Source organism: Xyrauchen texanus, chromosome 20 (genome assembly GCF_025860055.1).
Source record: "Xyrauchen texanus isolate HMW12.3.18 chromosome 20, RBS_HiC_50CHRs, whole genome shotgun sequence".
Lineage (NCBI taxonomy): Eukaryota > Metazoa > Chordata > Actinopteri > Cypriniformes > Catostomidae > Xyrauchen > Xyrauchen texanus.
This window is the reverse complement of record NC_068295.1, coordinates 16,304,169-16,325,765: the sequence shown is the minus strand read 5'-3', so window position 1 is coordinate 16,325,765 and position 21,597 is coordinate 16,304,169. Positions and strand designations below refer to the sequence as shown.

General features: G+C 41.2%; 1 protein-coding gene across 1 annotated transcript in view; it reads left to right on the top strand.

Moving 5' to 3' along the window:
* Window positions 1–1,078: 1,078 nt before the first annotated feature.
* Window positions 1,079–21,597, top strand: part of ptpn20 (protein tyrosine phosphatase non-receptor type 20) — a 53,927-nt gene continuing 33,408 nt past the window's right edge. Inside the window, exons 1-16 of the mRNA XM_052151145.1 lie at window positions 1,079–1,202; window positions 1,292–1,452; window positions 7,643–7,708; window positions 7,843–8,022; window positions 8,106–8,181; window positions 11,017–11,106; window positions 12,094–12,172; window positions 12,291–12,444; window positions 12,762–12,833; window positions 12,959–13,133; window positions 13,469–13,604; window positions 13,840–13,978; window positions 14,068–14,220; window positions 17,257–17,442; window positions 17,545–17,704; window positions 18,211–18,454. Of these exons, the coding sequence (XP_052007105.1) occupies window positions 1,079–1,202; window positions 1,292–1,452; window positions 7,643–7,708; window positions 7,843–8,022; window positions 8,106–8,181; window positions 11,017–11,106; window positions 12,094–12,172; window positions 12,291–12,444; window positions 12,762–12,833; window positions 12,959–13,133; window positions 13,469–13,604; window positions 13,840–13,978; window positions 14,068–14,220; window positions 17,257–17,442; window positions 17,545–17,704; window positions 18,211–18,454 (2,195 nt within the window). The remainder of the gene's footprint in view (window positions 1,203–1,291; window positions 1,453–7,642; window positions 7,709–7,842; window positions 8,023–8,105; window positions 8,182–11,016; window positions 11,107–12,093; window positions 12,173–12,290; window positions 12,445–12,761; window positions 12,834–12,958; window positions 13,134–13,468; window positions 13,605–13,839; window positions 13,979–14,067; window positions 14,221–17,256; window positions 17,443–17,544; window positions 17,705–18,210; window positions 18,455–21,597) is intronic.

Genomic DNA, 21,597 nt, shown 5'->3' with positions numbered 1-21,597 from the left:
GTCACACTCCCCCAGCAAGAAATGTCACAAAAATAAGAGAATAACACACACAAGAAATATAATACATACAAGAAACATTATGGTCACTCTTCTGCTGCTTTATTACATTATTTTCCCAATATATACAGAAAAGGCTCAATATTCCTTATGTGTATCATAAAATAAATGTGTACAACAACGGATCTGCTCTAGCAGGCTATTAAATGTTAGAACATCTATCTCAGATCAAAGAGCATTAATCACCAGGGAATGGCGTTTTGTACATATCATTGATTCGTTTTTGTATAAACATGCACATTTGTTTATATTTTATAATGTCACATCTGATGAGGAATTAAACCAAGCAAACTGAAATGGCTCCCTCTAGCTTCTGTGTTGAGTAGTTACATAGTTACGGTTGAAAAAACAACAGACTAAACTGAAAGACATTGAGCTTTTGTGGGATCAGCTAGACTGTAAGGTGCATGAGAAGTGCCACCTGAGTATCTGGACAATCTGACAGCTAGAATGCCAATGATCTGCAAAGCTGTCATTGCTGCACGTGGAGTATTTGAAAGGTTGTTGTCATCAGGAACAAGCTGTCTGAAATCTTTTAATATAATCTGTGTATAATACACTAAAAAATGCTAAACTAGTGAGAATGCCAGAATGCCTATTTAGAAATATTCATACTCATAGCTAATTAAATTCACTGAGGTGTTTGGTATTCCTGAAGCTCAACTGGTTGTGTATGCTAGCAACACCTACAGTCAGGCCCGGATTACCCAATGGGCATTATGGGCACGGGCCCAGGGGCCCATACATATAGAACCACTACTGATTAGTCTAGAATGACGCCTCAGCAAAAGACAAAAAAAAAAACTATATATATATATATATATATATTAGCAGAGCACAGATGTAGACAGGTTAAGATTTACATATTACATATTATTAAGCATGTATATTACAATCAATACTGTCATGAAACACTGGTGATATAAATCAGTTCATGAACCACAGCATCTCCATTCTCTTTTTTGAATATAGACCAGCTTGTGTCTCTGCTTCTCAGGTATCTGTCTCGCGACTTTGCAGGATGAGCAGTGCATTTGTGACCCTAACCGAGGTGCTGGAAGCCAGAGGAGGACCGCTGGAAGAGGACGAGGTGTGGTCCTTATTGCTGGGCTCAGCAGAATCTCTCATGGATCTTTCCTACAAAGGTAAAGCACTGACCCTTGCAGTTGTCATGTCCAGCTGGTGAAGAGTGAACTCCATGCAAAATGTATTAAATGTGGCTCTGTTTTTCTAGGTCACAATATCTGCAACATTATAACTCCTGCATCACTGCTCTTGTCAGCAACTGGAACGCTGGCTTTTAAGAACTGTGCAATGACAGATGAGGTGGGTGCCTTCACAGCCCCAGAAATGCTGCAAGGCCGTACCGCCTCCACCAAGCTAGCTATGGAGAAGGTCAGTTTCATTTAATGATCATGTGGGTATTAGACAAATAGGATGCAGGCTGACACAATATGCACTGTATTTTAGCACATTGACACTGAGTTACCTCAGATTGTGTTAGTTCTGGAAAGTTAATTGCTAAGACAACAGTAAAGAATGTTGAGAAAGAATTTCCATTAGTAACAGTGAAGGTCAAAAGTTTTTGGCTTTTTTTTTTTAAATATTTTTATTTTTTACATAATTATAGCATTAGTTGCAAAAGCAACATGAGAATTTTTTTAAAGAAAAAATATTAATAAATAAATATATAAATAGCTGACTAACTAACTAAACATAAATAATACAGTATGTGTATTTCAATCATATTTTATAGTGAATGCTGTGACAACACACAGGCAAAAAATACTTTTTAGGTTCTGGGTTATATTTTCCTATAACATGTCCTGTGTAATATTGATACAAATATTAAAAACATATTTAATATATTACAAATATGAAAAGATGTTTATGTTTATATTTTGTAGGTACACTAGTATATTTATGAACTGACAATCTAATTTACTGGTCAGTATTGAATGTTTTCAGCCACAAAAACCTTAACTGCACAAAATAAAGAGATAGTTCACCCAAAAATAAAAATTCTCTCATCATTTAATCACAGTTATGCTATCCCAGATGTGTAGAACTTTCTTTCTTCTGCTGAACACAAACAAAGATTTTTATAAGAATTTCTCAGCTATGTAGATCCATACAATGCAAATGAATGCAACATTTTGAAGCTCCAAAAAGGACATGAAGGCAGCATAAAAGTAATCCAAAACACACCAGTGGTTAAATCCATATCTTCAGAAGTGATATGAAAGGTTTAGGTGAGAAACAGATCAATAGTTAAGTCCTTTTTTACTATGAATCCCCACTTTCACTTTCCATTTCACATTCTTCTTCTGTTGTTATGGATTTATATGGATTTAACAACTGGAGTGTTATGGATTACTTTTATATTACTTTAAAATTTTGGTTCCCAATTACTTGCATTGTATGGACCTACATAGCTGAAATATTCTTCTAAAAATCTTTGTTTGTGTTCAGCAGAAAGTCATACACATCTGGGATAGCATAAGGGTGAGTAAATGATGAGAGAATTTTCATTTTTGTGTGAACTATTCCTATAAAACATAGAAGAGCTGCACAATTCTGGATAAACTGGAGAATCACAATTTTTTTACTTAGAATAAAGATCACGATTCTGAAGAAAAATGCTTATTTCAGTGATTTACACAACCTGGACATAAGGGTATTAAACAAAGTAACATAATTTACTAGAGGTTCTGACAAAATGCTCTCTGATTCAATCTATACAAAAATGCAATAAAGTTGTTAATTAAATATATACATTTAAAATAATTCCACAAGAGGGAGCAACAAACACCAAACAACTTGCAACTTGTGATTATTTCCAAAAACTAAAAACTAAAAAAAATCCTGTTAAAAAACTGAATAATAAATAAAAACTATGTAAGTTTTGTTCTCACATGCTGAGTAAAAAGCAAAACGATCAGAAAAAATAATTATTAACAGTTCTGTGTAAACTTTGCATTGCACTTGTAAGCAAATATGCAATAAAACGTCTAGGTTACGTATGTAACCTCTGTTCCCCGATGGAGGGAACAAGACGTTGTGTCAGAGAAGCGACACTAGGGGTCTCTCTTGAGCGCCGATATTCACCTCTGAACTATGAAAAAAGGCCAATGAGAGTTGGCAACCAGTATTTGCATGTCCCGCCCCCGGACATACGAGTATTTAAGCGGCGCAAATACGGGAGTTCATTCAGGATTTTTCTGAGGTGGTCCGGCCACAACAGTGGCTCGGCTCAGCGACGTGGCAGGGGAGACACAACGTCTCGTTCCCTCCATCGGGGAACGGAGGTTACATACGTAACCTAGATGTTACCCTTCTGTTGCTCTCTCCACGTTGTGTCAGAGAAGCGACACTAGGGGTCCACTTATAAAAGTGCCATGCGCTGAGCCGTGTACGTGAACTGCTGATACAGGAGCGAGCAGGTATTCTTACGTGCAGGACGATCAACTGTATCAGGCTGCACGTACCCTTCCCCAATGCCCCATTTAAGCCATCAGGATTCCGTATCGTTACCCTGGAGGGGGGAACAAGGTGCTGGCCGCCAACCTGGGAACGGGCCAAGCCTGGCCGGGCCTCTTTTCTCTCTATGTTTCTCGCATAGAGCAACTAAGGACGGGGCCCTTACACGCATTGAGGGAAGGGGGTCTTAGCCCTTATTCAGGGCGGAGAAGACCCTGCAGAGGCCACGCCTACCCAAGAGGGGAAGCAAGTTTAAGTGGCAAAACCATCAGAGGCCTGACTTAGGGCCTATGTGGAAAAGTTGGTGCGGTGGTGGATCGAGCCTCATAGAGGGGGGAACATACAGCACGGCAACCGAGGCAGCCGTGACTGCCTAAGGGAAACACGGGAGTCCGCTCGCCAGAGGGGACAGAACCGTGGTGTTACACACAGGGGGAGTCCGAAGGAGGCCTTACCCGTGGAGCACCTATCCCAGTACAGGGTAGCTTGCGGTACCCGCAGTGGCTTGGGTCGGCGAGTTCCTCCGCTGAACTGCGACCCACGAGTGCTAGGGAGGAATAAACCAGTGTCCCAAACCTGGGATCTCCTGGGAATGAAGGCGCACTGTTTCCCCTGGTTAGGGGGAAGGGCGCTAGGTGCAAGCGATTCACCCGGTCAGATCGTGGGCGTGCTACCGAGTTTTACGGGCTCGGTACCTGAGAAAACACGGGACGATACTGACTCAAGAGATTGTAGAATCTCGCAAAAGTGTTAGGTGTTGCCCAGCCCGCTGCTCTACAAATGTCTGCTAGGGCAGTGCCTCTAGCCAGAGCCCATGAGGACACAACACTCCTGGTGGAGTGGGCTCGGACCCGCAAGGGGGGGGGCACGGCCTGGGTGTGATAAGCCAGGGAAATGGAGTCGACAACCCAGTGGGCGAGTCTCTGCTTGGAGACAGCGTTCCCTTTCTGCTGACCCCCAAAGCAGACGAAGAGCTGCTCAGAGCATCTGGTGCTCTGTGTGCGGTCCAGATAAATACGCAAAGCGCGTACTGGACACAGCAGTGAAAGGGCTGGGTCTGCCTCCTCACGGGGCCGCGCTTGCAGGTTCACCACCTGATCCCTGAAGGGTGTGGTAGGAACCTTGGGCATGTAGCCCGGTCGCGGTCTTAGGATCACGAAAGTGTCTGCCGGACCAAACTCCAGGCAAGCGTCGCTAACAGAGAACGCATGCAGGTCCCCGACCCTCTTGATGGAAGCGAGCGCGATCAGCAGGGCGGTCTTGAGAGAGAGGGGCTGAGCGCTGGGCCCGGGTTGAGGCGGAGCAGGAGCTTGTCTTCTGGCTGCGGGAGGACGCCCTCGGCGAGCAGTCGGGGCATGGGCCGTGGCGGCAGGCTTGCGGCGAGGCATGATGTGAGAGATGACCTCCGTCTGCTTTTATACCGTGGAGAACTGCTGGGCAAAGTCCTCGACGGTGTCACCGAAGAGGCCAAACTGGGAGACAGGGGCATTGAGGAAGCGAGTCTTGTCGGCTTCACGCATCTCGACCATGTTCAGCCACAGCTGATGTTCCTGGACCACTAGCGTGGCCATCGCCTGCCCAAGCGCTTGCGCTGTGACCTTCGTCGCTCTCAGGGCGAGGTCGGTCACTGAGCAGTTCCTGCAGCGTGCCGGGATCAGGGCCACCCCGTGCATGTTGCGTAGTGCCTTGGCTTGGTGGACCTGCAGGAGAGCCATGGCATGCAGGGCGGAAGCGGCGCGTCCGGTGGCGCTGTAGGCCTTCGCTGTCAGCGAGGAGGTTGCTCTACAGGTCCGTGAAGGGAGTACGGGGCGACCTCGCCAGGTGGTAGGGGTTCCGGGGCAACAAGCCTGTGGCGGTGTGACGAGTGGAGAGGGGTGCTCTCCACGAAGACGTCAGCTCGTCATGCACTTCCGGGAAAAACGGAACCGGGGGAGGGCGAGGCTGTGAGCGGCACCCAGACCCCAGGAACCAGTCGTCCAGCCGTGATGGTTGTGGGGAGGATGGAGGGTTCCAATCCAAGCCCACGCTGTTGGCTGCCCGGGAAAGCGTGTCGGTCATCTGTGCGTCGGCCTCAGCCTGGGCGTGCAGGCCCGAAAGCAGCAGCCCAGGGAAGTCCTCAGCATCAGATACCACGCCCTCCAATGCTGCGGCGAGCTCATCTGCTTCCATCGCAAGAGGGTCGGCAGACTGGCTGTGAGGCGAGTCGCCGCCGTCTCGAGCACGGACGGGAATCAACGAGTGTGCTGGGGTGCGGATGGTCCGAGGGGGCGTACCCGGCGGAGCTGCACACGCTGCCATCCCCAAATCGCCTCCATCGCCAGCCGCATCGTCCTCAATCCTGTGGGAAGAAGGAGCAACACGGGGGGCGGCTGGAGTGGCTTGCTCACGGTTGTAAGCAAGCCGCGACCGCAACGTTGTCATGTTCTCGCAGTGAGAACATGAACCATCCACAAACGCAGCCTCGGTGTGATCGCTACCCAGACACACGAGACAACGCCTGTGGCCGTCTGAAGCGGAGAGCACTCTACCGCATCCAGAAACAACACAGGGGCGGAAAGGCATCTTTATAAAGACGCGTCCTTAAAAGGATGTTGAACGCCGCTGTGTTTTGCTCTTTTAGAGGAAATTACTCTTTTAAATAAAATCACTCTTTTATGAAATAAACTTGTGAGAGTTCTTTAATCTGCGCTGTCAATGGGCCCAGGGGCAGGAAGTGCACAGACGTGCAACAGGAGAAAGCCGCTGTTGTGCGCCGTAGAATCCAACAGCATGCAGCAGAGGGATAGCAGGAACTCGGTGTGTACACGCAGCAGTTGCAGACACGACCATCGGCTCCGAAGAAATGTTCTGAATGAACTCCCGTATTTGTGCCGCTTAAATACCCGTATGTCCGGGGGCGAGACATGCAAATACTGGTTGCCAACTCTCATTGGCCTTTTTTCATAGTTCAGAGGTGAATATCGGCGCTCAAGAGAGACCCCTAGTGTCGCTTCTCTGACACAACGTGGAGAGAGCGACAGAAGGGGAACTGTTATTTATAAAGGTTTTTTTTTAAATAAATATAAAATGAATATAAAAATATATAAAATTAATATAAAAAAATATAAAATTTAAATTAAAACTATCTTGTATAACTTTATAATTTGTATAAATCTTATAAGCTTGTAAAGGAATTATTCAAGAGCCAGAGTAAACAGTGATTTCAGTTTTTTTAACAACAGTAGCAATTAAATATTTAAAACATTATAATATAAAAACATATTAAAAAAAAGGTAACTTAATGCAAATGAAAGTACTAAAATATTTGACACTCTTTACTTGTGTTATTATTAGATCTACATGAATATAGATTTGATGCAGTAAAGAGGGGGTTTTAATAAAAACAGTGCTGAGTCTAGTGCAGGAGCACTGTATTCATCACAAGACAAAAGTGCATGGACTGACACGCGCATGTGAGCGTTTGAAAGCAGCAAGTTGTGATCAAACAGCATACGGATAGCGAATTTAGTCAGATCTTGGTATTTTTGTAGCATCGGTGGCTTTTAAAATATTGAACTGAACATATATTCTGTCACGCTCCTAGTTACTCGTGGCTGCACCCTGCAGTTTGTTAAGTACTGTTATGGACAAAGGTCTTTGGCCATTGCGTTTTAGTTTATTCACCATCTTGTGCTGGAGCGATGTGTTTTGTAGATGCTCTATAAAGTTTATCAACGTTTAAAAATGCATCTTTAAGTGAATTTTGTATTTAAATTTGATCGCCTTACAAATGCATGCCACTGGAACGTTAATGTACATTGCAGAACAGTTGTCATTTAGAAATGAGATTGTGTGGGTGTCTGAATCGAGATCGCAATCTTTTTACGATTAATCGTGCGATCATTTAACGATTAATTGTGAAGTTCTAACACATAGATTCTCAACTGAGGGGTAGATCCCCCTTAGATGTTCTACTTTTGTGGACACACATGTTTTGTTTTGTTTGTGTTTTTGATTATTGTTGGGTTATTCGGTATATTCTGTAGACATAAGGAAAAGCACATCAACAAATACTGCTAGTCATCAGCTAATTTTAGTTTCTACTGATTTGTGTAATTTCTTCCAGATAATTGTGTATTCTCTCGGTATGACTCTCTACTGGTCAGTTGACTATCACCTCCCTCAAAACCAGGTCAGTCACAGCAATCCCATAAAGCAAGTCATTTATGAATGAACCATAATAGAAAAGAAAAACCCTGTTACATTAAACTGCTTAGCTTCCAGCTGACAATGTTCTGGAAATTGTTGTTGTTGCTGCTTATTCAGCCTATTCAGCTAAGTGATTCTCTGAATTGCCTTCTCCTGAGCATGTGTGAGGACATGGCCCATCGGCGAGCAAACTTCAACTCAATCTTGGAGGTGTGTGAATCACACCACAAAGCTTCTCTCCTGCCTCCTCCCAACAAGGTCATCAAACAGCTAGTCGAAGATGTCTTCCAAGACTCTGTGAGTTAAATAAGTCCTTTTAAGTCTCAAAGAAATCAAATTTGAGATACTGTAGCCGAAGTTCATGAGATCTTCCTTTCCAGGTGGACCGAGCTGCTTTAACTGAGAACGTTGTGCAATTGAGTGGCAAAAGTCAGATGGTCAGAGAAAGACTTCATGGTAGGAACTTACAAAATCTGTTGAATAATTCTGAATCACAAAATGTAGTTTATTCTCTTAAAGGTGCACACAATAATATTTTGTATGTCCAAGTGTGTCGAAGAATGGTTTACACTGACACCCAGTGGCCTGGATGCTGCATCAATCAAACACAGTAGTTTTTAGTTACCATTGTCATTGTAGAAATTAACTATGCACATTAAGCTTATTCCATGAATGAAAAGGTCCAATAACAGGGCAGTTACTGAAATTAAGTGAGTAGTATTCAGCTTGCCATGTGATGCAAACATGGCAGCCCCCATGAGGTGCCCCTGCTCCATGTAGAATAAAAGAGCTTTCATAAGGTTACTGATATGACTGAACTCTTCATCTCACACGAGTGGTCATGATTTTATTAGGGCTGTCAATCGATTACAATTTTTTATCAAATTAATTACATGGTATGCAGATTAATCACAATTAATCACATACATAAATATTTATATATATATATATATATATATATATATATATATATATATATATATATATATATATATATATATATATATATATATAAAATACAGATAATTAAAATGTTTTACATTACTTTGGCACACAAGTGAAGCATTAAAAAAGATGATACAAAAAGTGGCTTTATAATGCAATATATTGTTATTTCCATGTTATTGAATCTATTGAATGTTATTGAACCTATCAGTTCACAGCAAACCATTTTGCAATTAAATTCAACAATCAGTCCGAGATTTATTATAAGAGATTGTCTAAGGATGCGTCAGTGTTCACCTGCATCAGACATATGCTTTTGGAGCATCTCGGTTCCGTTGCATCAAAAACATACCGTTTTTAGGTCGCTGTGTCAATTTAAATAAAGTTTTATACTTAGAAAACACGAGATCCCTGCCTTCGAATTTGCGCTCCATCAAGCTGTGTTTGAACACAAGAACGTGTTCTCATCTTGTGTTGTAAGTGTGGTTTGTCTGTATAAGCTGTGCATTACCTATACAACGAGTTTCGCTTACTGCCCCCTACAAATGCAGGTGGTACTCCATGCTTGAATTGCTCAGATGGAACGAATATTCCTTAATTACGGTCGGGGACATGACTAATTGCGTAAAAAATGTTTGGTTATTTTTTAAATATAATTAATCACACTGAATTAACATGTTAAATCAACAGCCCTATATTTTATACATGTGTTTCAAAATACTAATTATTTTATTAGAAGTAAAACTTTTTTTTTTATTCAACAAAACACACAAATTAACAAGACATAGCAGCTTATACAAGAGACCAATGACACACACACACACATATATATATATATATATATATATATATATATATATATATATATATAAAGGAACAACAAAATATATAGATGTATAGATATAGTAGTGTATACAGGTACAGTAATACTTTTAAGCAATAGGTAAATTTAGTGTGGTATAATAGTAATCATTATCATTAATATAATTAATCATTAATAAACTCATTGAGTGAAATCAAGTAATAAAAGTAGTACCAGCAGTGATAATAATAATAGCAATAATAGTACTAGTAGTAGTAATAATAATAATAACAATAGTAGTAGTAGTATATACACAACTCTCTAGGTCTGGGAGCCGCTCCACTACTGCCGGCGAGTACAACCAACAGACCCCCCCCCCCCCACCCGACACATGTACCAATCCCACCACTGATCCACCCGGCCCCCCTCCCCGCTGCCAGCAAAACCCAACCCCCTACCAGCGGTTAAGCCTCTGTGCTCCACTGTGTCTTCCTCTGGGGCACCTCCAAACCAAGCTCACATGGTCTGGTTGTAACCTGACTGATCAATGTTTGGTTGCCCTTTTTTGGACTGTAATCTGTGGCTGCAACTGTGGTGTGCACCAGTCAGCTCCCAAGCCAGAGACACCACATCCAACCAAGATAGCACTCCAACACAGTCCCGTTAAATGAGAGAAGGGTCTGCCGACAGACGTGGGAAAGGGAGGGGCCAGGCAAACCAAAAACTGAACCTGTGATGCCCATGCCGACAAGATGTGCCAAGCACACCCACCAACTGCACTAGAACAGCCGCCAGACCCAGACAGCTAATAAAGCATATCAATTATAAGAGTTCATTTAGAATGTTTTTGGAATTCGATTTTATAAGGGAACGGAGAGGGAAGGAGGACAAATATTAGTAGTAAAACTTTTTAAATTAGGAAAAAATATTCTGAGTGAACCTTGAAAGTTGTATAAATAATAATTAAATAATTAAATAAATTGCAGAATCTGGTGTAGTCAAACTAGTTAAATTACTCAAAATGTTTATACTGCATGTTAAAAGTAACTGTAACCTGTTTTAATTAAAATATGCAAAGGAGGTCATGTAATGAGTATACATGCAATTTTACACTCTGTGCACGTCACATCTTTTACATAACAAGTGTAAGTGGGTGGTGATGCCACAAATTAATCTATGCCATTAACTAAACTTTTTAATGGTAATCCAGACCTTTGCCTTGGATTCAAAAATATATCCTGTTAAATTCTAATTAATAAGACCTCTCCAGTTTGACCAATATGTGCGTAAGAAAGCACCATTGCACCAATAAAACAGTGTCCACAATAAGATTAAGGTTTTAAACTAAACCGAACATGGGATTACAAAAAGTTGTAATCAGGATCTAAGCATTGATGCAATAAGGTGAACCCTTAATGTAGAGTTAAAAGCTCATTTGTTTGGCCCCTTTCCAGAGGTTTTTCTGGGGCATGTGCAGTATATACTTCGGTGTGTATACAATGTGGTGGACATCTCAGTAGTGATCAGGTCTCCTTGTTGAGCAGGTAAGCGTGGACCATATACTGGTTATACAGAGGGGAGCAGAGCTTCAGGAGACACTCTCAAACTTTCTCTGGACTCTGAGGCAAAGCAAGGTGAGCATTTTATTTTATAATCAATTAAATTCTGTGCTGAATTCATTGTTGTTGTATGTTGCAGGTTAAATAAATAAAAATGTAATATAAATTTGGTACCACTTTAAAGTTCTATTCGTTAACACAGTGGAAACAATTAAAATGGAAAAGGATGTTTATTTGCCGCAATGTATTTTTAAGAAAAACAGAAGTGAAGACAAAGTTACAACCTGCAGTAAGAAGTTTGTTAAATTTAGTGACCAGTTTGAATATAATTACTGATGAAGGACACTGAGTTTGAAACTCTGAACTCTAAAATTGAATATAAATTAGCTAAATTATTGTGACTTAAATGGGTGAAAACAACTCATTCTTTAATATGATAACAAAATGTATTTATTGTTTCGTAAGAATGCATTTTAAACATTTTACAGCTATTTTGTATTTTTTTTAATCTTGGCTAATGTTAATTTATTAATTTATTCTGTTGTTCATTGTACATATTCATTCATAATACATTAACTAATGTTAAGGTATACCACTTTTAATGTAAACATTTGTTAGTACATAAAAATGAGCATTCATCAAGATATAAATATCAATAAATATAATTAATCAAAATAATACATGTATTAACACTTTACAATAAGGTTGTATTTGTCTGCATGAACTAACAATGAGCAAAACGCATTCACAATGACCTGTATTGTTCTAAATTAAATATGATTATTAAATCCTGTTAAAATGTTAATTTTGATAGCAAAGGCATTAACTAATGTAAACAAATACTTAACTAAACAAATACTTATTGTAAAGTGTTACCATAAATGCTGCAAAAGGATTGTTTATTGTTTGTTCATGTTAACGTTTGCATTAACTAAACGTAAAAATCATAATTGTAAAGTGTTTCTGTTAATTGTGTAACTCATTGTGATTTTTAATCTTTATTGCAGAGCATTTAGACATCGTTTCAATGTTCAATCAAGTTTATTTGGTTTTCATTTTCAGGAGTTTCCCATCAACATAAAACCTGGTCTCTTAGAAGTAGACCTAGTCAGACTCCGGCCTATCAGGACATCTCAAACAGGTTAGCCATTTCTGTCATGCACTTTTAAATGTACTATCAGCTTATCAGTTATCATTTTAATGAGAATCCTGAGCAATGTGGCCTCTGATGGGTGGAAATGAATGCTATGGTATCCTAGAAATTCTCAGGGGCTTCATCACAGACAAAGCACAAGTTGCTGGCTGCCGCGGAGTACGTACCTAAACGTTCCCAACAAGGGTGAAACCAGGCCTTCCAGTCCCTCTATTATTGTCAGCGAGTCTTCAGTCAGCCTCTCCCAAAGGAAAGCTATGGTAAAGTGCTCGGTGACTTTGCTGGATTGTGTATTATACAGTGGACCCAAAAACTATTTGGATAATTTTGGACACATTGGCCAATTTTGGTTATTTTTAATTGCTTTTAACCAAAAAGGTTTTGTGTAATGTGTGTAATGTTCTGGAAAATAGGTAAATTTCAAATTATCACTGTCCTGGTCACAAAAGCAAAGTTTGTGGGGTATAATAGCCATTTTCTATACTTTTGAGGCATAAGCAATTAGGAAATAACACTTACTACCCAGGAACAAAAATTGTGTTACATAGTGTTATCTGTTTTCATATTTCGTTTATAGAGTCTAGGACCTGAGTTTACCAGAATGGCTGATGAACCTCAGATCGTTTTAGAGCTGCCTGGATCTATAGTGGTAAAATGAGTTTTAATATTACTGTTACATATATCATATGCTCTTCCGAATTAAGCATTCGATATTCTGTTAAAGGTTTAATGTGTTATCTCCTTCTCTCTCTCTTTCTCTCCCGATCAATACAGTCGAAGAAAGGCAAGTCAGGCTTGTCTCAAAGGGAAGTTAATGTGATCATGCCAAACGAGCAGTGTTTGTCAGTGAAATGTGACATCAAGTCACGTGGGAGAGATGTCTTCGACATGGTTGTGGCTCACGCTAACCTTGTGGAGCACTTCTACTTTGGCCTTGCTTTCATTGATGGTAATGCAATGTTCTTCCATGTCATTCAGCTATGTAACTGTCCAGAATAAATTTGTATTGCTCTCTTTTGTGCTGTTTATGACTGAGAGAGATCAAGTATTTATGTAATATTAAACTCACATCAAAGGGCATGGGTAGTTGACATAAAAAACCTTTGGAAAGTTGACATGTCCATCTAAAAGTATTTAATACAGCATTTCACAAATTACGATTCATGCAGAAACTATATGGAGTATTTAGTTTAAAAATGCGTTTGTCACACTACAGAGCCATTTAAAATGAACTAGTGAAGACAAAAAGGTTAATCTTGATGTTCATTTTATATTCGAATGTAGATGGTGAATATTTCTTTTTGGACAATGAGACAAAAATATCCAAAGTTGCCCCAGATTCCTGGAAGAAAGTGACTTGCGCAACATTTACCATTTTTCTCCGTGTCAAATTCTTCCCTGATGACATATCCTACATATTGTATGTATTTTGCTGTTTTAGATTGGCTTAATAATTGTGTTTAAATCATGATTTAATTTTCTGTTTAATGGACAATATACCCAGTAGTTTGCAGTTAAGTCTTCTCATTTCATACTAATGCTGTGTGTGTGTGTGTGTGTGTGTGTGTGTGTGTGTGTGTGTGTGTGTGTGCGTGCGTGCTTGCGTGCGTGCGTGCGTGCGTGCATGTGTGTGTGTGTTAAATTACTTTTAAAAGGCATCGACTTACACGTCACCAATACTATCTCCAATTGAGGAGAGACATTCTTGAGGACAGAGTGTACTGTAATGAAGAAACAACATTGTTTCTGGCAGCGCTAGCACTGCAGGCTGAGTTTGGAGACTACATGCCTGAAGTGAGTCAGATAGGACTTTATAATATTTAACAGACATAGCCATTGTAGAAAAGACTAGAAAAGTATTCTGAGATATAACTCTTTTTCAGGTTTATGGGAAGAACTATTTCCAGATGGAGCAGTACATCTCTAAGAGAATCATAGAGAAAGTGGCCTTGCCATGTTTAAGAGAGGACTTGCCAAGGTTACATGCCAGTAATGCCCAAATGCTTCCAGAGGAGGCTGAGATGGAGTTCTTAAAGGTAGTTTTATTTGACCTTGAGTCTCATTATAAAAAAGACTATTGTTATGCTTGTAGAACTCAATAAAGAAAATGAACTATCAGACAGGTTGTTATTGTTTGGGATTTAAATTTATTTTAGGTCCATTTAGTTTTGCTTTTGTTAGTTTTCATGCTATGATCGTTAGTTTTAGTTATTCATATTTTTGTTTATATTTCAGTTTTTCTGTTGAAATTTTTTGAAGGCATTTTCAGTTCTCTTTCAAGCAGGGATGGATTACCGACCGGACCAATGGGGCCAGTGCCCAAGGGCCCTTTACTACCAGGGGCCCTTGACTGCCCAGGGGGCCCTGGGCTTTAAGGTTGCGCGATCCAAATTGGCGATCTCCTAGCTCGAAAATCCATCAACAATGGATTGACCCCCCCCGGGGTCTATGCAAGTCATGATCCGTCCCTGCTTCAGTGTCTCACTGTGGGATACTACATTCCTCAGAATGCCCTATTGCATTACACCAGCTCTTATTAGCTGGCAGATGTGACGCTTGTGTCTGGGAGTGGCTCCGCTTCCCAGTATAAAAGGAGCAACACATTGTCACTTTATTATTTAAAAATCTCTTCTACCTTCACTCCAGAAGCCTGGATTACTGTTCGAAATAGACATAGACGAGGATCCACACTGTCCGCTGACTACATTTACATTTAAATGTATGCATTTCGCAGACGCTTTTATCCAAAGCAACTTACAGTGCACTTATTACAGGGACAATCCCCCCGGAGCAACCTAGAGTTAAGTGCCTTGCTCAAGCACACAATGGTGGTGGGCGTAGGGATCGAACCAGAGACCTTCTGATTACCAGTTATGTGGATAATGCAAGCATTGTGCACATTTCACCATGAAGAGCCTTTGTCGCAGACTAGCTTGCCAAGCTAGCCTGTTGGGCCAGGATCCCCTTATGTCAGATAGCCCTGCTTTGGCTACTGCCCCACAGGTATCCATTCCCGTAGAGCTGCCTACCAAGGTAGCTTTGACCCAGGCTGAACAGCTTGATGTGTGCACTCCTTTGTCTCATTACAGATGAGGACGAGGGACAGTTTGATTTTCATTTCTCTGAGAAGGAAGATTTTGAGGGTTCCCTTTTCCTTCCCCCTGCACAATTGGCACAACCCCTCGCCGCGATGGGAACCACAGAAGAGGCGGGTGATGCACTGTCCTCTCCACTTCTCAGCATTGATCTGCAAAATGTGTGCAAACGCACAACAGAGAAACAAAATATTCCATGGCCGACTGTGGTAGCGGAGGCTGCAAAGTCTTGTTATGAGCTGCAGAGGGCAAAATGGGTGATGAGACAACTTCTTCCAATATTCTCAGAGCTATTGGAAGAGGTTGTGGTCACCTGGAAAGATAAACCTTTCACAAGTAAAATGCATATTCAGGTGGGATCCACATTTGATGTAGAGGGAATGGAGAAGGAAGGTCTTCCATGGAGACTTTATTAGCAGTGCACCTGAACCCCAGGTGCAAGGTGGCTGCAAATCTGTCGTTGCCATCAATAGCAGACCAGTTTCAGTCAAGCATGATGGAACGTGCTTATAGAGCAGAGCGATCTCCCTGTTAGGGCTAACTCCATGCTGACCACATACCAAGCTGAGCTGCAAGACGAGGTGTCTGTCATTCCAGGTCAGGCACAATGGGACAAGATCTGTGTAGTCACAAACCTCTCTCTCCATCTTCAGAGATGTTCTGTCCAAGCTGCGAGCAAGGCCATGGCCACAATAGTCATTCAGGTGAGGGGGTAATGGCTGAACCTGGCTAACATTTCTGATAGAGAGAAGGAGGCCATTTTGGATACACCGGTTGTTTCAGAGAGGATTTTTGGTTAGACTCTGACATGGATGCAGAAGTAGTGTGAGGAAAATAAGAGGGATGATGAAGCTTTGCAGCTCTGTCTGCCCAGAAAGACATAGATGGCACCTCCCCCACCACCATGACAAACTTTTGCACAAGTTACGGCTCACTCGCGTCCGAGCTTTCACATTCCTAGGCGACAGTGACCAAATGTGAGTGCAGTGGGCCAGAGTGGAGTTCCAGAGCAAAAGAATGCTTGGTTCAGGAAGAACTATCCACCTGCTACAGATCAGATGGATCAAACTGCTCTTCCGTTACGAAGAGATCTGCTGTTGCAAGCACGGGAAGAGATTTTTCATCCATATTTAGAGTGCTTGGCACTGTGGGTCTTGCCTGTGAGTGGTTCAATTTGAACACAACTGGTTTACCCGACAGTGTTATTAGGCAATAGGGGTCGGCAACCTTTTTGACAGTGACTGCCATTTTTTATTTTCCTGGTCAATTGCTGTGCGGATGCCCCCCACCCAAAAAAAAACCAAACATATGCATGTGTGTGATTATCTGAAGTTTGTGTCCACTTGTGAAAATGTTTCTCTTTTGCATTGTTTATTGTTCATTACAAATGTTATTATCAGCATAAAAGTTTGAGTGAAATTATTTTTGCAAAACCCAATGATTATGATCCTGCAAGTGAATTTTCACAGAGCATCTTGTGAAAGTGCTTTAATGAAAGTAATCCTGTCCATATGTACAAAATGAGTTAACAAAGTTAGTCACAAATTAGTTTATTTGATTACTGATCACGACATTTTGTGGATTCTTAAATATTTATTATTATGTAATAAATTTTTCAAAATGACTAGCTCGTGAACAACAGCAAGAAAGGAGCAGTCTATTTTATTTTTATGACATGAATTCCAATCTACATCTTGATGTAATCCTTCCTCATGATCACGTAGCATATTTTCATCAGCTGAATGCAAGGCTTAACACTATTAAAGTGTGACGAGATTTGCGCTGCCCGTGCATGCCATTTGCGCATCACAAGCTTACTTCCGCATCACACATAGAGGTATTGGTGCATCTAGAATTCTTCCAAATTCCTAAGAACAAACTCGTAAAATTTAATACGATTACATAATAATGTTATTGTTCTTTTGGTCAAATGATCTGGCTGTTTGATCATTGTTAATGTCTTACATGCCTTTATAGATTGCACAACAGCTACCAGAGTATGGGGTGCTGTTTCACAGAGTTGCCCGGGAAAGGAAGCCTGTTATTGGAGAGCTGATTTTGGGAATATGTTCCAAAGGAATTCTGGTTTATGAGGTCAAGAGCAATTCTCGGATATTAAGCCACAGATTTCATTGGTCAGAGACGGACTGTCTCTCAACAAGTGTAAGTTCACAATACTTAATGAAATCCAATAACATGGCATTTTAAAGTTGTTTGAAAGTGTTTTTTGGGTGTAGTTTTTTTTACATTTCTATCCTGTGACAGAGACGAAAATTCACAATTGAGTGCAGCCCGAGTGGGAAGAAGCACTCGTTTGTGACAGAGAGCTCAAAGATCGCACAATACCTGCTGAACCTCTGCTCAGCCCAGCACAAGTTTCATAGTGAGATGACCTCTCGTCAACTAAACTACTGTTTAGCTTCAGGTGTGTGGAAGTATTCTCAAAATATTTCAGTATACAGAGCCTAATTTTTAACAGTATATCTATTGTTTATAATCTAAAGTGCCGTTATTTTAGTTGTTAGTTATTTTGCTCTTTTTATTGTAATCATGTGTCTGAATGCTTTGTGGGAAACAATTTACAAGAAGGTTCCATTTGTTAACATTAGTTAACATAAACTAACAACAAGCAATACTTTAACTTTTTCATTTATTAATCTTGGTGAATGTTAATTTCAACATATAGTAATACATTTTTGAAATCATTGTTAGCATTAGTTAATGCACTATGTACTAATGTAAACAATCAACAGTTGTATTTTTGTTTAGTTGTATTTATTTAACAAAACTTAATAAATGCTGTAAAAATATATAGTTCATTGTTAGTTGCATTAACTGTGTTAAGGAATGGAACCTTATTATAATGTGTTAGCACTTTGTGAATAAGCTGAATTTCTTGGAGTTAATTAATTCTATTATCTTTTGTTCTAGATGAAAACATAGCAAAATATTCGTCAATATACCGTACTCGACACGAACAGACGAAGAGGCTGTCATGCTCTGAGATTGTGCTCAATAATGTTGGTTTGAATGCATTACAAAATGACTTCATGAGCAAGTCCTGTGATGACCTGTCATTAAAGATTGGTGTTCGGATACAACAGCAGAATGAAAAAAATTACATTCCTGAAACGAGAGCTCTGACTGAACTGAAAGACCATAGCCAAAGCTGCAGGTACTTCAAAGGACTCTGCTCTGCACATAATTGAAATCACAATGGAATATATATATATATATATATATATATATATATATATATATATATATATATATATGTATATACAGTACTATGAAAAAGGTTTTTATTGCATAGTGAGGATGTCTTAAAATATAACACAATAAATAGCTTTTATTGATCAATTAATGTCATGCAAATCCAGTTGCTCCAGATACAAATCCAGATACTTTCGTGATCCTAAGGCCGCGACCGGGCTATGTGCCCAAGGTTCCTACCACGCCCTTCAGGGATCAGGTGGTGAACCTGCAAGCGCTGCCCCGGGAGGAGGCAGACCAAGCCCTTTCACTGCTGTGTCCAGTACGTGCTTTACGTATTTATCTGGACCGCACACAGAGCACCAGACGCTCTGAGCAGCTCTTCGTCTGCTTTGGGGGACAGCAGAAAGGGAACGCTGTCTCCAAGCAGAGACTCGCCCACTTGGTTGTCGATGCCATTTCCCTGGCTTATCACACCCAGGCCGTGCCCCCCCCCCCTTGCGGGTCCGAGCTCACTCCACCAGGAGTGTTGCGTCCTCATGGGCACTGGCTAGGGGCACTGCCCTAGCAGACATTTGTAGAGCAGCGGGCTGGGCAACACCTAACACTTTTGCGAGATTCTACAATCTCCGAGTTGAGTCAGTATCGTCCCGTGTTTTCTCAGGTACCGAGCCCGTAGAACTCGGTAGCATGCCCACGATCTGACCGGGTGAATCGCTTGCACCTAGCGCCCTTCCTCCTAACCAGGGGAAACAGTGCGCCTTCATTCCCAGGAGATCTCAGGTTTGGGACAATGGTTGATTCCTCCCTAGCCCTCGTGGGTCGCAGTTTAGCGGAGGAACTCACCGACCCAAGCCACTGCGGGTACCGCAAGCTACCCTGTACTGGTATAGGTGCTCCACAGGTAAGGCCTCCTTCAGACTCCCCCTGTGTGTAACACCACGGTTCTGTCCCCTCTGGCGAGCAGACTCCCGTGTTTCCCTTAGGCAGTCATGGCTGCCTCGGTTGCCATGCTGTATGTTCCCCCCTCTATGAGGCTGGATCCACCAATGCACCAACTTTTCCACATAGGCCCTAAGCAGGCCTCTGATGGTTTTGCCACTTAAACTTGCCTCCCCTCTCGGGTAGGCGTGGCCTCCGCAGGGTCTTCTCCACCCTGAATAAGGGCTAAGACCCCCTTCCCTCAATGCGTGTAAGGGCCCCGGCCTTTGTTGCTCTATGCAAGAAACATAGAGAGAAAAGAGGCCCGGCCAGGCTTGGCCCGTTCCCAGGTTGGCGGCCAGCACCTTGTTCCCCCCTCCAGGGTAACGATAAGGAATCCTGATGGCTTAAATGGGGCATTGGGGAAGGGTAGGTGCAGCCTGATACAGTTGGACATCCTGCACGTAAGAATACCTGCTCGCTCCTGTATCAGCAGTTCACGTACACGGCTCAGCGCATGGCACTTTTATAAGTGGACCCCTAGTGTCGCTTCTCTGACACAACGTGGAGAGAGCGACAGAAGGGGAACGTCTAGGTTACGTATGTAACCCCCGTTCCCCGATGGAGGGAACGAGACGTTGTGTCTCCCCTGCCACGTCGCTGAGCCGAGCCACTGTTGTGGCCGGACCATTTCCGGCTCCTCAGAAAAATCCTGAATGAACTCCCGTATTTGCGCCGCTTAAATACCCGTATGTCCGGAGGCGGGACATGCAAATACTGGTTGCCAACTCTCATTGGCCTTTTTTCATAGTCCAGAGGTGAATATCGGCGCTCAAGAAAGACCCCTAGTGTCGCTTCTCTGACACAACGTCTCGTTCCCTCCATCGGGGAACGGTGGTTACATATGTAACCTAGACGTTTTTCCTTTGTTGTTGGCAGATACATGGCATTCTATCTTTTTAGGCAATCTCAATTGCTTCTGTCTCTTCATGTAATCCCAGACTGACTCGATGTTCATTAGGGGGTTCTGTGGGGGCCATGCCATTTGTTGCAGGGCTCCTTGTTCTTCTATTCTATTTATTTGCAAAAGGAATGTTTAGGAGTCTAAAATGTATATTTCCTATTTACATACTAAAACTGAAGAAATACAGTAAATAACCATCTTAAGACAAATGTTTTTCTGAAACATGAACAATGAACATTAACAAGTTTTTGTGAAAAATTGTGAAACAACTTAAAGACTTTTGCACAGTACTGTATATGTATACACACACACACACACACACACACACACACACACACACTCACACACACATGTTGGTCTTCCTATCATTATGAGGACTTTCCATAGACATGATGATTTTTATACTGTACAAACTATAGATTCTATCCCCAAAACCTAACACAACCCCTAAACCCAACCCTCACAAAAACAATGTCCTCATAAACGACATTTGTAGCATAATACCCTTTAATTACCAGTTTGTAACCTACATTTTTTTCCTCGTAAACCACATAAACATGCATAAACACACACACACAGACACACACACATATATATATGGATGTGTGTGTATGTGTGTGTGTATACATATACAGTACTGTCCAAAAGTCTTATAACTGTATATATGTGTGTGTGTGTGTGTGTGTGTTTTCATATACAGTACTGTGCAAAAGTCTTATAACTGTATATATATATATATATATATATATATATATATATATATATATATATATACATATATATATCAAATCAAATCAAATCACTTTATTGTCACACTACCATGTACACAAGTGCAACAGTAGGTGAAATTCTTGTGTGCAGTTCCGAGTAACATAGCAGTCATGACAGTGACGAGACATAAACCAATTACAATAAACAACATACTTACACAACACAATTTACATATCAAATGTACACATACTTACACAACACAATAATTATATACAATGCACAGTAAACAATACACACAATATAGAATACACAATATACAATAAGTGGGAGTATATGAAATATATATAAGTAGTTGAATTGAGGAGAATATGTTGACAGTCCAGTGTGAGATTATAGGTTAATAAAGTGCAGTGCTAATTATTGATCCTGATAGATCAAGTGTTCAACAGTCTGACTGCTTGGGGGAAGAAGCTGTCATGTAGTCGGCTGGTGCGGGTCCTGATTCTGCG